This window comes from Patiria miniata, unplaced genomic scaffold, assembly GCF_015706575.1.
Source record: "Patiria miniata isolate m_02_andy unplaced genomic scaffold, ASM1570657v1 HiC_scaffold_1, whole genome shotgun sequence".
Classification (NCBI taxonomy): Eukaryota; Metazoa; Echinodermata; class Asteroidea; order Valvatida; family Asterinidae; genus Patiria; species Patiria miniata.
In genome coordinates, this window is record NW_024037047.1 from 8,269,813 (window position 1) to 8,291,320 (window position 21,508).

Below are 21,508 nucleotides of genomic sequence, written 5' to 3' on the forward strand. Positions count from 1 at the left end.
GATTGAAAAATACTGTAGGGAAAACTTTGTTATTTTTATTTTTTTTAAACAGTTTTTTGACTCGCCCGTCGGACTACTGAGAGGAGGGTTTTGACTCGCCCGCCGCTGTTTTCACTCGCATTTGACGAGCGGGCGACCGCTAAGGAAAACCCCTGTTTAGGCCTAGATTATACAGTGTACATGTACTTGAAATCCTCCATACTGCTCCACTTTGTCACTGGCTCTGTCTCAACATATTGACAGTGATTGCTGGAGGATTTTGCAGGATTGAGGCAGTGGTCAGCCCTCCAAGGACCACATGCAAGAAATAACAGAGGATTTTGGAGGATTGAGGCTGTATGCAGTTTTTACATGGAGGCAGTTTTTGCAGGATTGAGATTGCATCTCAGCAAAAATGCCTAGGGAGTTAGGGTTAATGGATGTCCACTCATGAAAAGTTGGAGTCAAGTCTGGGGTGCTGTGGTCCAATGGTTACGGTGTTCGACTCGTGTGCCGTGGTACATGGGTTCGAATCCTGACCGTGGGAACATGGTGCTTGTGCTCTTGAGCAAGGCACTTTACCATTATTGCTTGGTCCTTCGGATGGGACGTAAATCCGTAGGTCCCGTGTGTTGTGTAATGCACGTTAAAGAACCCAGTAACACTTATCGCTATGAGAAGGGGTTTGCCCCTGTGTTTCTGGCAGTGGCTGCAATATGCGCCGCAGCATCTTGTAAACCATTATAAGGTGCTACATAATGGGTCTCATATTTCTCATAAACTCATCTCTCTTTAATAATAGACATATCTCCAGCGCCTTGAGTACCTAATAGTTGGTAGATACGTGCGCTATATAAGACTCCGATATTATTATTATTATTAAGACAGATCACAAGTTCATCACAAGTAGCAGGGAATACCTTTCTCACAGTTCATTTGAACAACTGTGTGAATTTGAAAAAAACCTTAACTTGACACACAAGCACTGGTGATTGACACGTTTGACTCAATGCAGACTTGCTTTCAATTTCGGACAGAGGTTATTATTCCATTGCAGGGTTTTAAACTGTCCCAAACTGTCCGTCTCTTATACTTTTCAGCGGCCGTCCGTCTAGGCATGGGTCACTGCTTCAATAAGCTGAACCGGCCAGAGAAGGCCCGGCTGGCGTTCGAGCGGGCCCTGGAGCTGGACCCCAAGTGCGTCGGAGCCATCGTGGGCCTGGCCATCCTGGAGATCAACAGCAAGGCCGCCGACTCCATCCGGACCGGGGTGCAACTCCTGTCCAAGGCCTACACGATCGACTCCAGCAACCCTATGGTGCTCAACCATCTGGCCAACCATTTCTTCTTCAAAAAGGTAAAATAAAAAAAAAAACAGCGGCTCACTCTGTGGTCTCCGTGTGCACACAAGAAAAGGTGCTCTTGGACCACTTTCCGGAGCCCCGTGGATGGTACACACCGGTTTGAACAAGCATAGGTCTAATCGAACAAGTCAAATATTTTGATCTTGTTTTTGCTTCCTCAGGATTACACCAAGGTTCAGCATCTGGCCCTGCACGCCTTCCACGGCACAGACAATGAAGCCATACAGGCTGAGAGCTGCTACCAGCTGGCTAGGGCATTCCATGTGCAGGTACAGTAAGCTGTTACTTCATGTAGACCTGTTTGCTGGGGGAGGGGCAGGGTGGGTGTAGGGGGTACAGGGTGCGGCATCTTGCCCTGCATGCCTTCCATGACACTGATCATGAAGCCATACAGGCTGGTAAGAAAATGCCTGATGTTTTACCATAATTTTCCCCTCTTGATTTACTAATCTGGCTGTGCTTGAAGCTCATGTTCCTTCTCCAATTGGAGCGTAACAAATAAATAGGACTGTGTTGTTATACACATGTACCTATAATTACATATGTATAAATGGTCCTTTTAAAATGATTTCTGGTAAATTGTAAATTGTAAACCATCACATTCAGTCTTTGGACTGCGAGAATGGTAGGAACAAAAGAAAAAAACGTTCAATCTGAAGAAAAAAAACCTTCAATAATTGTTTCATCCAGATTGTTAAATATAGTGTGTGGACGCACCGTGAACTTGTATCCCTATTCAAGACTAGACACCAATCTGAATTATAGCCTTTGTTATCCTTCACCTGTCTTTTCCTCCATTTAGAACGATTATGACCAGGCTTTTCAGTACTACTACCAGGCTACCCAGTTTGCATCCACTGCCTTTGTGCTGCCGCACTTTGGCCTGGGACAGATGTACATACACCGCGGCGACAGCGAAAACGTGAGTACCTCAGCACTTGCATTCCAAATAACGAAATTTCAGAAGCCTTGGCCAGAGTGACTTATTGAGTGATGACTATTGCCATTTTGCCCTCCCCCTTCTCCCCCTAATATCCGCAGGCTGCCCAATGCTTTGAGAAGGTCCTGAAGGCCCAGCCAGGCAACTATGAGACCATGAAGATCCTGGGCTCTCTCTACGCCACCTCCCTGGACGAGACCAAGAGAGAAACGGCCAAAGGTCACCTCCAGAAAGTCGTTGATGAGTTTCCCGACGATGTGGAAGCGTGGATCGAGCTCGCTCAGATCCTAGAACTCACAGACGTACAGGTAAAGTTTTCTTAACCCTTCCTGTTAGTACGGCAGTATCCATGAACGGTTCCCTACCGGAGTTTGCAGTAGACGTTACAAAAGGGTTTCAAATTCATTCAACTATTTGCTGTCTATCAAATTTGGGTTGTATAGTGGTCGGACGACTGCAAACAGCCGTTACTTGACTTTGCTGACTGGTCTTGTTGATAGAATGATTGATTATCCATGCCCTGTGGCGAGCCCGGCTAGACTCACTGTATTGATTTTATTAGACAAACATGCGGTTCTTGTCTGAGGGTCTAGGGTTTGGCTAGAATTTTCAGGGTCAATATTTCAACTCTGATTAAAGGGGCTCTCACCACTTTACTTGGCTATGTTTGAATGAGGAACTTGCGAAAATATGAAATGTTTTGACCAACAAAATGTCCCCTTTAATTGATACCACTTTAAGGTTGTGATACTTGTAGTTCTGAAGATTTGATTTCAACATTTCAGCCGTGTCCACTTTTGTGTGGAATTGCCCATAAATCAACTTCCTGGGATGTTATCAGCTGTCAATGCAGTGGTATCCTAGCACTCAATGGGTTGCTTTTAAAAAGGGAAAGTGTGTTTTAACCCTAACTCCCTAGCGTCTTTTACTAGGAACTGTAACAAATCCATCGAAATCCATCAATCACTGTGCGTCCAATACAAAACTGTACATGACATAATGGAATCCACCACTGACGCACTGGTTGACATTCATGGACTTGCTACACATGGCTTTTATCACAATAGCAGTACAGTAGCACTGCTTGAGGCCATTAGGCCCAAGTCCATCATACTCCATCAATGTTTAGTCACGCCAGGCCTTCTGGACCAAGTCCCCCAAAATCCACCAAAATGGGGGGATGAATTTTGATTGAGTTGGGGTGGTTAGGGTTAAAATTGGATTAACATTTCTGTATAATCCTACCCCTCCAACATTTTAAACCGTTCATTGATTAATTCCAGGGGGCACTGGCAGCTTATGGAACAGCCACCCGTATCCTCAAGGAGAAGGTGCAGGCAGACGTGCCGCCGGAGATTCTCAACAACGTCGGCGCTCTGCATTTCCGTCTTGGAAACCAAGAAGACGCAAAGGTCAGAAGAGGACGCTATTTGCTTCTTTTTTTTGAGTTATTGAAGTAGTTCTACCCGTGCTCTTCAACATATTCAATTTTTTTCTCCTAACAAATTGTCAGTTTGTTTGTTTTACTTTGACAGAAAAAAAGCTACGATTTATGTTGTTTTTACATTTTCAACCCTCTGAAAATATGCTTTTATTTTTGATTGCGCTTGCACCCATATCGCAAAAAAAGAATACACCTGAAATAGTGTCAGCTGCAAAAAATTCAAAATTGTACGTGAATATTCCATAACTAACTGTCTCCTTCAAAAATGAATAACTTCTGTATTGCTAGAAAAAAATTTTTTTTTAAAAAAATCTCTTTTTTGGGAATTTTGGAATGAAATTGAAAAAAACACAGGGGAGAACAACTTCATCTATTTGCTTATCCTTTTAGTCTTTGAGAAAGATTCTTAGTTTTCTTTGTTTCCCTTTCCATTACATTTTTCATTTATTAATCAGATATTTTTCTGGATATCCAGGTAGCCATTGGAATGTCATGATGTTTTTTCCATGCTTGTTACAACCTGCAAAAAGATCCGGGGATAGCACTGTGATTTAAAACTGGTATGGGCTTCCCAGTTTCATGCCCGCAGCTTGGAAACATCATCATTACTTGTGTAAAAAGCACTATATAATTCATTTAGTTTGACTATGGAGCACTAGCACTAGATAGTCTAGCAGTCCAATGGATATTTCAAAACCCTTCAACTTTACGAATCCCTTTCTCTCTCAGCGTTACTACGAAGCCTCCCTCCTCCATTCCAAGTCGGAAGCCGAGCACGACGAGACATACTACGGTGCCATCTCGGTCTCGGTCTCCTACAACCTGGCCCGTCTCTACGAGAGCATGTTCCAGTTTGACAAGGCCGAGAAACTGTACAAGGACGTGCTCAGGGAACATCCGAACTATGTGGACTGTAAGTAACTTGGAGGGGGAAGGGGGGGGGAGCTAAGGGGTAAATTTTTTTCTTGAGGATGGGGCTGTCAACAACTGACCTGCATGAATGATGGAAAGATCTGGAAATGTGGACAATTCTAGCATTATGTAATGTCCGTGACAGAGCTTTAGCGAATAAACTGAAAATGCATAAAATATGGTCAACAGTAGAATGTGAATACATGTACTACTACCGGCGGTATGCCCCCTGGATGGGATGCTAGTCCACTGCAGGTTACTCCCCAGCTAATGCCGGTACCCATTTATACTCCTGGGTGGAGAGAGGCAAGTGGAGGTGAAGTAGCTTGCCCAAGGACACAACATATGGCCAGCAGCTGAATTCGAACCCCTGAACCTCTGATCATGAGTCAAGAACCCTAACCACTAGGCCATACTCCCCCACATTTATAGTGTAGCTACTGAATAAGAGGTTTATCACGTAACTTAAGTCATAGCGTGCTTGATGGCAGTGGCAATGTTTTTTCCATTTTGGGGTACAATTTTCATGGCTCAGTTTTTGATATGTTGTGTATTTTTTACACAGGTTATCTTCGGCTTGGATGCATGGCACGTGACCGGGGCCAGATCTATGAAGCCTCGGATTGGTTCAAGGAAGCTCTGCAGATCAATCAGGTAAATCCCAGCTCTCTTGAAAACGTCCACAATCGGGGGATTCGAACCTGCGATCTTTGCAATACAGTATCAGTGTCCAGTGCACACTATACAGGGTGGCCCCCCCCCCCCTAATAAAATACGGAACAGCATACTTCCACTACCTTGAGACTCAAACCACCTGTATCAATGGATGGAGAATTTTAAGAACATGACACCAAGATCTCCCGATTCGGTCCAGTAGTTTTTGCTGCAGAGCCTATTTTGTGAAGCACAAATCTTTCATGTGGGTGTTATTACATAACAATTAATCCCTCTATCCAATTAAAAGTCAAATTCGCAGGTGCGCTTTAGTAATTCATTGAGACAAAATGACTCCCAACTTTGTTTCACAAAAAGGCTCTAGAACAAAAACTACTGGACCGATCTTGGTATCATTTTTCTTTTAACAGAATTCCCCATGCATTGGTATAGGTTGTTTGAGTCTCAGGTTAGCGGATTTACCCCGTTCCATATTTTTTTGGGGGGGGGGCGCCATCATGTATTACTTACTGAGTAATCGAGCCCGATGTTGGCAGTTTCGTAGGTTCTGACCACATCCCATAGGAAAATTAGCAACTTTAAACATAGGGCTTGATAGCTCGGTAGGTAGTACACTGGAACCGTGTTCAAATGGTTGCAGGTTCAAATCCTATGTCCTGGCTACATGCAGGGTTGCAGCTGGGTACATGCACGGATGCAGTTCAGTACATCAAGAGACACATGTTGATCAATATACACTAAAACAATTTTGCCATAACTGACCTTTTTGTTTGCCATGACTATTTAACGCTAACCCCTTGAGCACTTTTACTAGAAAATCCACCAATTTTGTCATGCAAAAAAATGTTGGTGTCCTGAGTCCATCAGAATCCACCAGTGAGTCCATCAGAATCCACCAGTTTACTACACACCAAACATATATCAAAGGTTAAACTGTTGAGATCCTGAATCCATCAAAGTCCCTGAACAGCTCAATATGGAAGTATCCTGAATCCATCAAAATCCTGCAGTACCGCTAGGCTTACTGTCCTGAATCCATCAAAACCCCCCAACTTTTCCAATATGGAGGTATCCTGAATCTGCCGAAATCCTCCAAAAAAGGGTTGTGGATTTTGATGGATTCAGGTACGTTAGGGTTAATAATTACAAGAATTTGAATATTTTTTTTTCCTTTTCTGTTCTTTAGGACCATCCTGATGCCTGGTCCCTGATCGGCAACCTCCATCTGGCCAAACAGGAGTGGGGGCCCGGCCAGAAGAAGTTTGAGAGGATCCTGAAGCAGCCGGCCACCCAGAACGACTCCTACTCCTTGCTGTCGCTGGGCAACGTGTGGCTGCAGACGCTGTATCAACCCACAAGGGACAAAGAGAAGGTGGGTGGGAAAGGGTACAACTGGGTGGTTTGAGGGGGTGGATGGGTATATGGAGGGGTGCAGGTGGGTATATGGAGGGGTGCAGGTTGGTACATTTAGGGGTTGGACTCCTACCTCTTGCTTTTGCCACTTGGGATATAAAGACAAGGTGGGTGGTAGGGTATAACTGGGTGTATGATAGGGGTTTTGGTGGGTATATCAGGGGGTGCAACTGGGTGCAAGGAGGGGTACAGCATAGCTGCCAACTATTACAAATTTTTCGTAATTATTACGAATTGTTTGTTAAATTATGAAAATACGATTTGCTACTATAACATTACGAATTTCCCATTTTCTACCTAACAAAAAGAAAATACTTGTAAAGTATCGTTTTTGACCAGAAACTTCTGGCGAAATGTCGCGATAATGGATGGACTGGTGACAAGTCTAATAAGAATGCAGTCAAGCACCTGATAGACATCAATGCAGTGTGCGCAGTGGAGTACTTGAGGACCAGACTAAAAATATTTTTCAATGGTGTGTCATTTGTGCATCTCGTGGATGTGTGGTTGTGTGTACTGTACGTGAGTACTTTTCAGTGACGATCGTGAGCACATTTGGTCGCTTATTGCCGGGATGAGACCCATCAGTGCGAGATTTTAATCATGGAATTTACTAAGAGTATGGTTGGAATAATTGGTAATAGAGTTTGAGTTTGTCACAACGCCCAGAAAAGATAAATCAGCATGCGTTAGCAAAGTATGTTTGCGGGATATTTCTATTGCATACGGTCATGACGGTGGCCCTAAATCATTGTGTGTAAAAACATGATACGAACTCAAAACTCCACATCGATAGCATGCATCTCAAAAAAAAATATGCGCACGTTATTATTGTTATTATTTATTTGACTTCAACAAACAAATACAGACATTAAAACAAAATTAATAAAAAATAAAAAAATCAAAAAAAAATTATTTATTTTTTATATTTTTTTTATTTTTATTATCTTTTGGCCTACAGTACATTATTATTCACAACAAGAAGGGTATGCACATGTATGTGTACATGTAAACCATGTACCTGTACTCGATGTTGGTAAAGCTTTTGATAAAACGAGCAGTTGAAAATGACCGCGCGGGTTGATTACTAATTGGGATTTTGAAAAGTTGGCAGCTATGGTACAGCTGGGTGTATGGAGGGGTATGACTCCTACTCCTTGCTGTTACTGGGCAGTGGGAGTATATGGAGGGTGCAGCCATGTGCATGGAGGGGTACAACTGGGTGTGTGAGGGGTGTTGGTGGGTATATGGAAAGATAAAGCTGCTTTTATGAAGGGATGCAGTTGGGTTCATGAAGGGATCCTTTACGTTTCCAAATCAGTGTGCGCACATGTTGTGTCTTCCCCATTGGAGCTCCCATTAGGGGCTTTGTATCCAAATTTTATTTTGTCATATTCTTTTATCAGGAAAAGCGTCACCAGGACCGGGCCCTGGCCATGTACAAGCAGGTCCTGCGCAACGACGGTCGCAACCTGTACGCAGCCAACGGCATCGGGGCCATCTTGGCCATGAAGGGCTACATCAGGGAGTCCAGGGACGTCTTCTCGCAGGTGGGTTGGTGTTATAGCTTCCGCGCGACAAAATTGAGGGCGCTGTATTGTACCTTTTTATGAGAGCTAACCATGGGGCTAGACTGGCTTCACCTTGGTTGCCCCTGTATACGCCCAATCCCCAGGATTTACGCCCTTGGGTGCAGGCTTGGCTGAGACAAGTATGGCGATGTGGTGCCACGCATAACGGATATGTTCTTTGTAGTGCATGTTTAATTTTAAGGGCATTATAGGATCGTTTGCTATTCATGCATATTTTCCGTTCCCAATAATAATATTACCACTCAGAATCCAAAGAAAAAGCTCAAAACCTAACCTGTTGAAGTTTCAGCTCAGTGGATATTACCCTTTTTGAGAAAACAGTGAAAAACATGCGCAACTTTTGATCACGAAACACAATTTTGTTAATATCACTCTTGAATTCCAATGATCAGTCAACTGACTGATCCTTGGAAGTCACCTACATTTCTTGATTCTTCTAAGTGACAGCAAGCCAGACGAAATCGTTTCACAGGGTGTTCAGTGCCAGTACGATCTTCAATCCAAATTTTGATAATCCTTTTTGAAAATCATTTGGTAAGTTACTTTAGGGATAAATGCAAATGATCCTATATGCCTTTAAAACCCCTATTGGTCAAAAGAGCTCCGAGTGCACACTTACCACTTGCACATGAGTGCTTCTACGTTTGGGCGTTGGATTACTCTGCAGGAATGATCCTGTGTCTATTGCTTGTGGATTTTTGTTTGCATAATGAACAGAACGTGATTTGTTTTTTGTTTAATGCAGGTTCGTGAAGCCACAGCAGACATGTGTGACGTGTGGCTGAACCTGGCCCACATCTACGTAGAACAGAGGCAGTACATCAGTGCCATCCAAATGGTAAGATGCAGTCATGTTTAAAATATAGAACGGATTGCGGCAAGCACTTATTGAGATCAACGAAAAAGGGCATCGTCACATCTCATGAATTCAAATTTGATTATTACTTGTTGATAGTTCTGGAATTGTTCTTCTTTCAATGTAAGCACCTATACTGGAATTCGCCGAACAAAATTAGAAGACATTTTTGTGGTTGTGGCTAGTCTAGGGGCTAGACGTTGTTATGGTTTGATACGCGATAACCCTCTGCAGGGATAACCCATCGGCGCGAGAGAGCACTATCATGACCAACCAATATCACCCACGAACCGTCGGAACAACATCTAGGCCAATTCGTACTGGTTGTGTAATGCGTGCGCACCTGTTTGGCCTTATATATGCAGCGTGCATTCAAAATAAGTTCAAAGTATTTCCAAAGCAAACGCTCAAATTTCTTCCAGTAATGTGAAAGATGCAGTTTTGTTTGTACTAAAAAGTACAAACAAAAGAGGGACAATAGGGGGTCCCCGAGATGCAGGAAAATACACACTTGGGTGGGTGTGTGTGTGGCAGTTCATAAAAGTTCAGTCATCAATCTCAACCAAACTTGAAAGGTGGTCTGTGGAGAGAGAAGGCCGACGTCTCTGGAGATATGCCTGTACATGTACACAAACTAACTGACATATGTTCGATTCATTGGTAATACTACTGGAGCTGGGCTCCCTAGAGACCTTTTGTTTTCCTTGTACGATAATTCTGTATGTAAGGTTTAGTTTTGACTAAAAGCTAGTGAATATTTTATCTATGTTTTATGGTTTGACTCAACTTTCAGCCACTTAGTTGAAATTTTTTTTCTCAATATACTCTATTAGCCATACAAAAAAATGGTCAACTTGGTTCCAGATAATTCTGACTCACCCTGTAGTCTATGGGATAGTGGTATGCTATAGGAACAAAGGGAAACACAATGCCTTATCCACAGACATAATTGTGTAGTACGAATGAGTGTTCATGAGTTGATCGTTCATGAGTCGATTGCCCGCATTTCGCCGCATACCCAGCAAAGTGGCCAAGGCAAAGCCTCGTCTTAATGTATATACAGGTATCATGTTTATCATTGTATAACATTCAAAGGCATAACACTGAAAAGTAGCTCTTGGTCTTGTGACTCATTTTGTTGGGTTGGGTCACAATTGATGAAAATGACGGGAAAATTAATTGATTCTCCTTTTTTTGTATTATTGAAATCACAGTACGAGAACTGCATCAAGAAGTTTTTCAAGCATCACAACACGGAGGTGCTGACCTACCTAGCCAGGGCCTACCTCAAGGCCGGTAAACTCAAGGAATGCAAGCAGTGTCTGCTCAAGGTAAAGGAAACAAAACTCGTATCCCAAATTCTTGCATGGCCTGAAAAAAATCATGAAAGTACGGGAAGGCCTAGAACCAGTTCTAGAGATTAGGAAAAGTCAGAGAAATTTTGCTAATGGGAAAAAAAAAACATCTTTTGAATAGTTAAATGCAGTACCCGCTGCTAAGTACATCAGATTTGAACCAGCTTATCAATCCCGTTAGCTCGGTGGTCGAGTGGTAAGACATCTGCACTAGAAACCAGTAGGTCGTGGGTTCGAGTCCCACCCGAGTGATTTTTTCCAACTTTCACTCGGGAGGTAACACACTGAGTATACAGTGTTTATACGTCAGTGAAGGGCAAAAAACCTAATATTGATTTACATCACCCTAACGCAAAAATAATTCCATCTTATAAATAGTAATGGAAAAGAATCGTCTAAAACCAAATTACTGCACCAAGAAAATGACCTGGAGTATCAATTCAAAACTGATAGAAAGTACACAAATTAGGGTTGTGCCGAATATTCGAAAATACCCGAATATTTCCGATCATCCTCCGAATATCCGATTAGAATTTTACCAAATAGAGTATTTGAAAAACAGGAGCTGAATGTGTAGGTGATGTAATTTTTATTTATATTATTAAAGTTGTGTGGTTTATTGTTTATCAAATACCAATTTTTTTGTGGACAGTCATTTTACATGCATGATTTGAGAGCCTCCATGACACACATTTTTTTTCGACAACTTTATACCTGCTTGATATTTTTCTCGATTTTTTTTTTTTCATGGTAAAGAAACCGAGGATTCCTAAAAAGTGCCCAAGTCTTGCACACCTGAAGAAACCTGAACAGACAATTGAGAAATGTTCAGTTGTAGACATTTTAAAGGAAAATAAAAACACCCGGATGAACATTCTGAGGGAAAAACCCCATAAACTTTAGGCAGAGACTGAAAACCCAATTGAAATGTCAGCTGGGTGGGATTTGATCCTGGTTTTACTGGAGAATAGACCAACCGATGTCGACAGTAATAAAGTGTCTATATTTTTCCCCCAAGATATATATTTTTTTCTCTAACGTTCGATCCTAAACAGGATCTTTTGCCGATGAAAAAGATCCTGCCCAAGTATAGAAACACTAGGCCAGCTTATTTTGTTGATTGGACATTTCAGGTGAATCTTTATTTCTTCAGTCTGGTAATGAAACCAAGGATCCCTCAAAAGTGCCCTAAGCACTGTAGCCCGAAAGCCTGAAGAAACCTGTAGAAAGGAGACAATGAGTAGAAATTACAGTTTTTAGAGGTGGGAGGAAAAGCCCAGAAGAGCATTCTGGGGAAAACCCACGGAATCAGGCCGGGACTGAAAACCCAATCCACATATTGGCCCAGGCGGGATTCGAACCCGGGTCACAGCGGTGGAAGGCGAGGAAAGTACCGCTACACCAACCTGACTCCCCAGTCAGTATAAAAGCAGTTTTGTAGCAGTTTCATTCATTTTCATGTTTTCCCCTCTTAATTTCACAGGCTCGACGAGTGGCGCCCCATGACTCGTTGATCCTGTACAACATCGCCCTCGTGCTGCAGCGTATCGCCATGGCGGTGCTGAAAGATGAGAAGAGCAATCTCAAGACAGTCTTGAGCGCCGTCTCGGAGCTGGAGACGGCGCAGCGGTACTTCACTTACCTCAGCAAGCATGGAGACAGGATGCGATTCGATCTGGCCCAGGCCGTAGCTGAGGCTAGGTGAGCCAAAGGCGAAAACTGTGATTTAAATTGTTGAATGTATCACGCTTTTAGATCAATGCATATTTGGGTAGAGTACGTACTTGCTACTTGGTTGGTTCTTCTCCTAAGGACTTCCTCAAGGGAGCAAACCCCTTCTCTTAGTGATAAGTGTTACTGGGTTCTTTTACATGCGTTAGGCCTTATACAACACATGGGACCTCCGGCTTAACGTCCCATCCGAAGGACGAAGCAATAATGGTTAAGTGCCATGCTTAAAGGCACAAGTGTCCAGGCCCGGGCTTGAACTCACGTCACCGTTGCCTCTGAAACACCAGAGCATGAGTCTGGTGCTCTTAACCGCCAGGCCATGACACTCCACGTCATCAGCTTAAAATGATACCAAACTCAATGCTTTCCTACTTTTCCCGGGCAGCTTAAGTTTTGATATGTTGCATCACTTGTGTACCTTTTGTACATCTTGTACATCATGCTGATCTTATTTTCTGTTAAACCCCACAGCCCCTCCCCCCCAAAAAAGGAAGAATTCCCTATTTTGAAATTGTCAATCATATGCAGATTTTAAGAGCTGGAGGAGAATACTATAGACTACTTATTTTTCAAAACATTTCAAAACCACCAACCGACAACTGAGCTTTCCATAATGTAATGCAACACTCCAGCCCACCAGTCACCAGTGTTTGATGGCCTCAAATACTTTTCCAGGACTGTTGTTGAGTTGACTCCTAAAACAAGCAATTCTGTGGCACAGGCCCTTAAACCAGACGCCATCATCTCTTTGGCTTTTATTGTTTTGTAGGCAATGCTCTGACTTGCTGAGCCAGGCTCAGTACCACGTGGCCAGAGCGCGGAGACAGGACGAAGAGGAACGAATGCTAAGACAACGCCAAGACCAAGAGAGAGACACACTTCGGCAGAAACAACTTGACGAACAGGTAATTGTCCAGGGTTGTTTCATTCAGTAATGTCATTTTGTCCATTGGCAAGGTTCTTTACTGCAATTTGCTGTCAGAAACAACTAGAAGAATCGATACTTTGCCATAGTTGTTTCATTCAGTAATGACATTATGTCCCTGAGCAAGGTTCTTTACTGCAATTTGCTGTCAGAAACAACTAGAGGAACAGGTACTTGTCCATGGTTGTTTCATTCAGTAATGCTATTATGTCCCTTAGCAAGGTTCTTTACTGCAATTTGCTGTCAGAAACAACTAGAGGAATAGGTACTTTGCCATGGTTTTTTCATTCAGTAATGCCATTATGCCCATTGGCAAGGTTTTTTACTGCAATTTGCTGTCAGAAACAACTAGAGGAATAGGTACTTTGCCATGGTTGTTTCATTCAGTAATGCCATTATGTCCATTGGCAAGGTTCTTTACTGCAATTTGCTGTCAGAAACAACTAGAGGAACAGGTACTTTGCCGTGGTTGTTTCATTCAGTAATGTCATTATGTCCCTTAGCAAGGTACTTTATTGCAATTTGTTGTCAGAAACAACTAGAGGAACAGGTACTTTGCCATGGTTGTTTCATTCAGTAATGTCATTATGTCCCTTAGCAAGGTACTTTATTGCAATTTGTTGTCAGAAACAACTAGAGGAACAGGTACTTTGCCATGGTTGTTTCATTCATTAATGTCATTATGTCCCTTAGCAAGGTTCTTTACTGCAATTTGCTGTCAGAAACAACTAGAGGAACAGGTACTTTGCCATGGTTTTTTCATTCAGTAATGCCATTATGTCCATTAGCAAGGTTTTTTTTACTGCAATTTGCTGTCAATGGGGTGTTCGAATCTGAAGTACATGTTACCAACGTTGGGACATATCTCATTCCCTTCTTGGACATGCATGCACACATCACAGACGTTTCATCACTGTTTCATTCAGTAATTCCATTATGTTCCTGAGCAAGGGTCTTTACTGCAATTTGCTGTCATCGAACAAGGAGTTAAGTGTAGTGCAGTTTTACAAATAGAACATAGCCTGGGTGGAAGTAAGTGCAGAAACGGCTAGAGGCACAGTGTGGTTAGGGCTTTGTGGTGTCCAGGTGTCCCTAGGCAAGGTTCTTTACTGCGATAGAGATCAGTATCGTCGTGACCATCCCAAAATTGCATCCTAAAACTTGTTCCTCTCGCTACTCTTTATATTCAGCTCGCTAAGCAACAGGCGGTGGAGGAGCGCAGCAAAGCACTGATGGAGAAGCGGGCTCAGTTCATTGAGAAGACCAAGAGCATCTTGGTGGTCAGCAATGAGCCGGAACCCTCCCGAAAATCTGGTGGCGGTGGCCGAAGAAAGGTTAGTCATAATAGGAAACCCTCACCAATTCAGCTAAGTTTGGTTGGTAACATTTTCTGATTGAAACATTGACCTGATTTTTTGCTGTGAATGATCCAGTGATCTCAGTCCGATGGCACACCTTTGTTTGAAAAGCGGTACTGTAGTCCAGGTACTTGACGTCCAGTCCCAAGTCAACTCATAAGCTATTCATAATGATCTTTTGACAAAGACGTTCCTTTGTCATTGTGTATCCCCTGTTTTAATTGTGAGTGGAAAGGTGAGTGGATTTGTGATTTACAGGGATGTAGTCTAGTCCATCACAAGTATAGTCACAAGTAAATCACAAGTCCAGTCACAAGTAAATCACAAGCCTAGTCAGAAGTAAATCACAAGTCCAGTCTCAAGTAAATCTCAAGCCCCAGTCACAAGTAAATCACAAGTCCAGTCACAAGTAAATCATAAGTCCAGTCACATGTAAATCACAGTCCAGTCACAAGTAAATCACAAGCCTAGTCAGAAGTAAATCACAAGTCCAGTCTCAACTAAATCTCAAGCCCAGTCACAAGTCCAGTCACAAGTAAATCACAAGCCTAGTCAGAAGTAAATCACAAGTCCAGTCTCAAGTAAATCTCAAGCCCAGTCACAAGTCCAGTCACAAGTAAATCGCAAGTCCAGTCACAAGTAAATCGCAAGTCCAGTCACAAGTAAATCGCAAGTCCAGTCATGAGTAAATCACAAGTCCAGTCATGAGTAAATCATAAGTCCATTCACAAGTCCAGTTACAAGAAACAGTGGATGAGCTATTACAAAGGAATGCCTTTGTCAAAGCTCATTTGAATGCTTTGTGTTTTGAATTGGGACTGGAGGACTTGTGATGGACTTGTGATGGACTTGTAGTGGACTCGACTACATCCCTGAATCCGTCGTAAGTACCTCGACAACACTTATTAAAACCAAAAAATTCCATTTCTGACTTTTATTTGGTTGTCTCTTTTGTTTCCCTTCAACCCAGAAAACGCGAGCAGAGGTTTCCAGCGAGGGCAGCGACAGCGAGATGGAAACAGGAGAAGGCAAACCCAAGAAGAAACGCAGGAAGCAACGCAGCGACGAGGAAGGCGATAGCGAGGGCAGACCGAAAGCCAAGAGACGAAGGTCAGTCAAGGAGTAGCCAACAAAACTCTCTTGTTTTTAATAAAGCCATGCAGGATCTTTTGCTTTTCATGCATCTTGTTCGTTTCCAATAATAACACCACTGAAAATCCATAGAAGAATGTTCAAAGCCAAACCTTTTGAAGTTTCAGCTCAGTGGATATTACACTTTTGGAGACAACAGTGAGAAACCATGCAGAACATTTTGATCACTAAATATGATTTCATCAATGCCAATCCAAAAATCAGTTGAGTGATCATTGGAAATCACCTACATTTCTTGTTTTTTTCTAAACGACGGAATAATTTCACAGGGTGTTAATAGTACCATCAGGTTTTTTTGTGTACAGTCCTGCCCGACCTTTTATAGTGAGAAGCCTGACCACAGTAGTTTGGTCAAACTTGGTCATGAGCACTTGGAGAATTGCTCACAAACCGAAGATGGGGGTGGTTTATAGCAAGATTTGGAATGGTCAATTGTTTTAAGGGGAAAATTTGAACTTAAACAGGCCATAATTTGAGGTTTACTTCAAGTTTTCACAAGGTTTTCAAGGGTATTACTGGGTACCTTTGGGTTAAACTCTGAGTTAGGGGAGAATGCAAAATTAAACAGGTGGTAACTCAAGGTTTACCTGGAGGTTTTATGAGGTTTTCCAGGGTTTTACTATGTACCTTAGGGTTAAACCCTGAGTTACGGAAGAATCCAAAGTTGACCCTTTCATTACCACATTGTTTATTGACTTGTTCTCCCCAGGACCAAATTGTTTGCTCAGTCATGCGGAAATCACTAGAGCGTGAAAAAAATGACCACAAGTCGAGAACTCATTTTTTCAACCCAGATTTTCACTGCCAAGGAGTGATTAAAATCATAGGTGTTGTGTGTAAAGTTTGTTCCTTGAACTTTACTCTTTTTCTCTTTTATGTGATGTAAATATGAAGTCCATACGTGCAAATATAAGAATGTTATGCCTTTTTGTCCAAATGGTCCCATTTATCAAACTGCAAGCCATCTCACCACATGACCAAATGCTCCATACCTCAAATTGTGCGTGGATACTTCTGAAGCATTTTTTTCATTTTTTTGTAATGGTAAAACTATAAATAAACTACACCATTAGAACGATCTGAAAACACTCTTTCAGCTGGTATATGGTTGATGTATGGGCAGCCAAACATATCAACATGCCATGCCTTTCTGAAAAGTAGTAAACAATCTGTGTTGAGGGTGTTCTGTGTGTGGTTTCCTGGTCGACAAAAGTCGCCCATGGTAAGGAAAGGGTTAAACGGGCAGTAACTTGAGGTTTACCTCGAGGCTTAACAAGGTTTAACAGGGTTTTACTAGGTACCTTGGGGTAAAACACTGAGTTAGGGCAGAATGCAAAATTCAACAGGCGGTAACTCAAGGTTAACCTGGAGGTTTTATGAGGTTTAATGGTTTTTTGTGGGGTACCTCAGGGTAAAACCTCCAGTTACCCCTTGTTTAATTTTGCAATTTTGCATTCCTCCCTTACCGCATGTTTAATTTTGCATTCTTTTGTAATTCTGACCGGTGTTTTTTTTTTGTGATCCTACAAAACCAGATCTCGCAAGAAGGGCGAAGGGGAGGCACCCCGCAAGCGCAGGGAGCGCAAGCAAGACGAGGGCGGCCCCAAGAAGCGACGACACTTCTACAGCGAAGCCAAGATTGAGGAGAAACCGGGCAAGTTCAAATCCAAGGCCATCGTCTCGTCCAGCGAGTCGGACTCAGACGGAGAGAGACTGCGCATCGACGACGCCAGGTATGTCAAGTTGTGAAACATGGAATTTGCGGAAGAGATGTGAATTTTACATTGTTTTTTTGGCCCTTCGCCGATGTATTTTTGATAAACACAGTATACTCGGTGTTGTCCGAGGGCTTGCGAAAAAATTCACAAGCTGACTTCGGTGAGAGTATCACTAGCTAGCAGAAGGTCCTGGGTTCAAGTCCCACCGAAGTGAGATTGTGAATATTTTTTTCGCGAGCCCGCCGACAACACTGAGTATACAGTTTTTATAACATACGTCGGCGAAGGACAAAATCCAATAAGAAAGGCAACTTTTAATCAAGTCAATCGTTATTCAGTCAGAAGTCGAATCACAAGTTGAATCACAAGTCAATTACAAATTACGGCCCAATTTCATGGCTGTGCTTACCACAGAATTCCGTGCTTACGGTCACCATTTTGTACTAACTGCGCTAGCAGGAAACGAGAGGCCCTTTTTTCCCCCCTCCAAAATGGCCACACGACCGGGCTATTTTTCAAGATGGCCGACAAATTGTTTTTTAAATGGCCGCCATTGGACTCAGGAAATGACATACCAGCTTTATATGGGCTAGATGCAACAGACAAAGAGGCCAAAATGATGTCACTGTTTCAAATGTATCATTTGAAACAGTTTAAAAAAAAAAAAAAAAAGGCGGTCTCTAAAAAGCAAGTGGACGGGGACGCTAAACATGTTTTTTTTTATTTAAGCACAGAATCCTTAGTTATCGGATGTACAGATTTGCACAAGCCAAAATTCTGGTATCATTTTGGTTCCTCTGACAGAAGTATTTACATTGTCTATGTTGTATGCTTTCTACAGTGACAAGGAGGAACCTAGAAAAAGCAAACCTGCTCCTTTCAAAAGCCGCAGTCGCATCCGTCGCATCGACTCCGACTCGGATTCGGACTCAGACGACAATCGATCCGACCGACAGGGCTCCGAGGCTGAGGCGAATGATCAAGCATCTGAATCGGAGTCCGAGGCCGAGCGGAGGCCCAGGAAACGCAAAGCGCTCCAGTCGGATAGCGATGAGGAGTCTGAAGGAAAAGGGTCAGGTAGCGAGCATCAGAAGTCTGGTAGCGAGGGCCAGAAGTCTGAGTCCGAGAACGAAGAGGCGGGCTCGGGAGAGGAAGGAGCAGAATCAGGTGGTGAAAGGGCGGAGTCAGGCAGCGAAAGGGCGGAGTCTGGCGGTGAAGGGGCGGAGTCAGGCAGCGAAGGGGCGGAGTCCGGTGGTGAAAGGGTGGAGTCTGGTGATGAAGGGGGGCAGTCTGGTGATGAAGGGGGGCAGTCTGGTGGTGAAGAGGCAGAGTCTGGTGGTGAAGGGGCGGAGTCTGGTGGTGAAGAGGCAGAGTCTGGTGGTGAAGGGGCGGAGTCTGGTGGTGAAGGGGCGGAGTCTGGTGGTGAAGGGGCAGAGTCTGGTGGTGAAGGGGGAGAGTCTGGTGGTGAAGAAGCTGGCTCTGGTGGTGAAGGGGAGGAGTCAGATTTGGAAGGAGACAGAGGTTCAGAAGATGCGCAGTCAGGAAGTGAGGTGGCAGAGTCTGGCGGGGAAGGGGAGGGGTCTGGTGGTGAAGAGGCGGGGTCAGGTGAAGAGGCGGAGTCAGCCGGGGAGGAGGCAGAGTCAGGAGGAGGGGCCTCAGAGAAAGAGGGTGGAGTGAGTGATGATGAAAGCGACTAGAAACCCCCATTAAAATCAGCCAAATTTGAACATCTGTACTCTTAAGCATCAACAAAACATCACTATTTATTTGACATCAACACCACAAAAGACAATCTTTGGTCATGTTTACATAGTGAAAGACATTTTTTTTTAAAGACATTTGTGCGTTTAAATACCACTTTTAAAATACAATTCTCTTTTAAAGTTTAAATATTTCCCTAATGTTCTGAATATTTTTGTTATCTAGGGCCTCAGAATACAGTAGGCAATTATTCCCCTGAACGTGCAAGAAAGATCAGTGAATGTTTCAGAAGCTGTAAAAATGTGTTTTGTTTTTTTTCAAACTAAAACAAAGAAACATTTCTCCACAGAAGTCGTCTTTGCACTTTTGTAAATTCATGTGTCATTGGATTTTTTTTACGTTTGGTTAAAAAAAAAGCTTATTGAATTCTCTGTTTTTACATTAAGCTTTCATTGAACAGTGAGCCGATATATCCACTGGACTTGCTGTCACATGCTAATTGGCTAATGCGCCTTGAAGCAACTGATCCGCCATGTTGGATCCCTCAAATGTCTTCCCCAGATATACATAAATATCTTCCAGCAGTTGTTGGTTTATTTCCACACTAAAAAACAACTCCGCTAATGATAAATGAATCTTTGGATTTTGGCCAGTCCCAGGAATAGGGTTGCTTAAATCTCAAAATCCTGTCAGAGGTTACAATTTTTATTTTTGCTGCCTGAACTATCTGTTAAAAACAAAAAAATTGTGGTTTGCTGCGCGTGCGTGACCCAAGATAGCGGCAGCTTCAGTGCTTGGGCATTGTCGGCCAGTCCAGCTAGTATAGAGGCCAGTGGATATATCTGATTGAGGATCAACGTGCATTGTTGAATAATTCCCTCTAATGAAGGCAATCCATTCTGTCGTCAAAGAGTTAATTTAGGTAACTGCCTCTCACACTGAGTTGTATCTTATCGTCGTGTCCGTGCAACAAGGTCGTATCTCCTAAAATGGGCCGTATGCAAAATGTGAGTTTCAGAATGTCAAAAGGTCGTATCTCACTTAAAATAACCCGGATGTAACACACAAAGTCAATGGACGTCGAGATACGACCTTGTTGAACGGAGCGTATTCGCGCAAGATACGACTTTGTTGCAGAATGGAGTTACGACCTTGTTGCACTGACACAGTGTTATGTAGTGTATGTACGTGGCACTGTGTTTAGGGCACATTTTAATTTGTTTATTCTTATACATGTACATGGTAAACATCGCAGGTAGTGGAATATCCAACTAAAATGGAAGTCAGTGGACTCTTAAATACTAAATGCACAACTGCTTCATACGAAATTGTACACGCCAGACCGTTTCGGGTTAAAATACAGTTAAAGGTGGTACTGGTAGTAACTGTCACGTTAATTTCATTAATCAAGATAAACTTCAACAATGTACCCACGTGTCAAATACAAGGGGGTAAAACGAAGTTGAGAGTACAGCAAAATTGGAGAGTACAAACAAAAAACGCAGAATGTACCAACTTGTCAAATACAAAAGGGTAAAACGAAGTTGTGAATACGACATAATTGGAGTGTACAACCAAAAAACGCAGGATTATAAAAAGAGGAAAAATGTAAATAAGTCAAGGTTAAGCCATTAACGTAAGGCACCTTCTTACTCTGAAAGCTGTAATCTAGTTTAAAAATGTAGTCACACACAGGTTAAACTAAAAGGGCATTACGGCCTAAAATGTGCCCAATCGGGCTACAAAAGGCATTTTAAACAGAGTAGAATATAAAGGTCTACACAACCATCCTTTAAAAACTGGGTGTTTTTGAGTAATATTCTTGCAAGAACCATGCGAGAACGAATTTTGGGGGGTCAACAAAAAATCGAGCTGTTGGTGCTAGTTGTAAATCTATTACGCACAGTGGATCGCATTCTGCGGATGTGTAAACAACATTTGGATATTGGTACTGTGTATTGTGTGACACAAAAGCAAAACGTTTATTGTATGTTTAATGTAGACAACTGGAAATATGTATGCGTATGTCCACGGTAAACAACCATCTTTTTTTCGTCTGTTCTCGGGAACGGTTGAGACAAGTTAGTTTTCTTTCAACCAGACCTTTGAAATATCATACCTAAATACAATCCAAAAACATGGATTTTTTTTAGCGATTTCAGGCCGTTATGCCCCTTTAAAATTGTAGTGAAATGCAAATGTGGCACACCATGTTCAATAATAAAAAAATTAACAATTTGATAAAAAAAAACAAGAAAATGTATCAATGGTTTTGTATTCTGTAAATTGCTGTTGTCAATTAAGGACAAAATAAGTTGTTCCATTTTCCCTGTTATTTGTTGTTGCCATATTGACTTTCACCTCCAGACCCCACACTGCGGCTATAATGAGCC

General features: G+C 42.6%; 1 protein-coding gene across 1 annotated transcript in view; it reads left to right on the forward strand.

Annotated features, from left to right (window-relative positions):
• LOC119721774 (RNA polymerase-associated protein CTR9 homolog) overlaps positions 1–19,975 on the forward strand; it is a 28,661-nt gene extending 8,686 nt beyond the window's left edge. The window contains exons 6-22 of the mRNA XM_038191736.1: positions 1,080–1,336; positions 1,505–1,612; positions 2,146–2,265; positions 2,385–2,591; positions 3,567–3,695; positions 4,457–4,640; positions 5,205–5,293; positions 6,501–6,686; positions 8,134–8,277; positions 9,065–9,157; positions 10,390–10,506; positions 12,014–12,231; positions 13,031–13,166; positions 14,377–14,520; positions 15,515–15,654; positions 17,232–17,429; positions 18,256–19,975. Coding sequence (XP_038047664.1) covers positions 1,080–1,336; positions 1,505–1,612; positions 2,146–2,265; positions 2,385–2,591; positions 3,567–3,695; positions 4,457–4,640; positions 5,205–5,293; positions 6,501–6,686; positions 8,134–8,277; positions 9,065–9,157; positions 10,390–10,506; positions 12,014–12,231; positions 13,031–13,166; positions 14,377–14,520; positions 15,515–15,654; positions 17,232–17,429; positions 18,256–19,111 — 3,326 coding nt within the window. The 3' untranslated portion in view covers positions 19,112–19,975. The remainder of the gene's footprint in view (positions 1–1,079; positions 1,337–1,504; positions 1,613–2,145; positions 2,266–2,384; positions 2,592–3,566; positions 3,696–4,456; positions 4,641–5,204; positions 5,294–6,500; positions 6,687–8,133; positions 8,278–9,064; positions 9,158–10,389; positions 10,507–12,013; positions 12,232–13,030; positions 13,167–14,376; positions 14,521–15,514; positions 15,655–17,231; positions 17,430–18,255) is intronic.
• Positions 19,976–21,508: the final 1,533 nt, after the last annotated feature.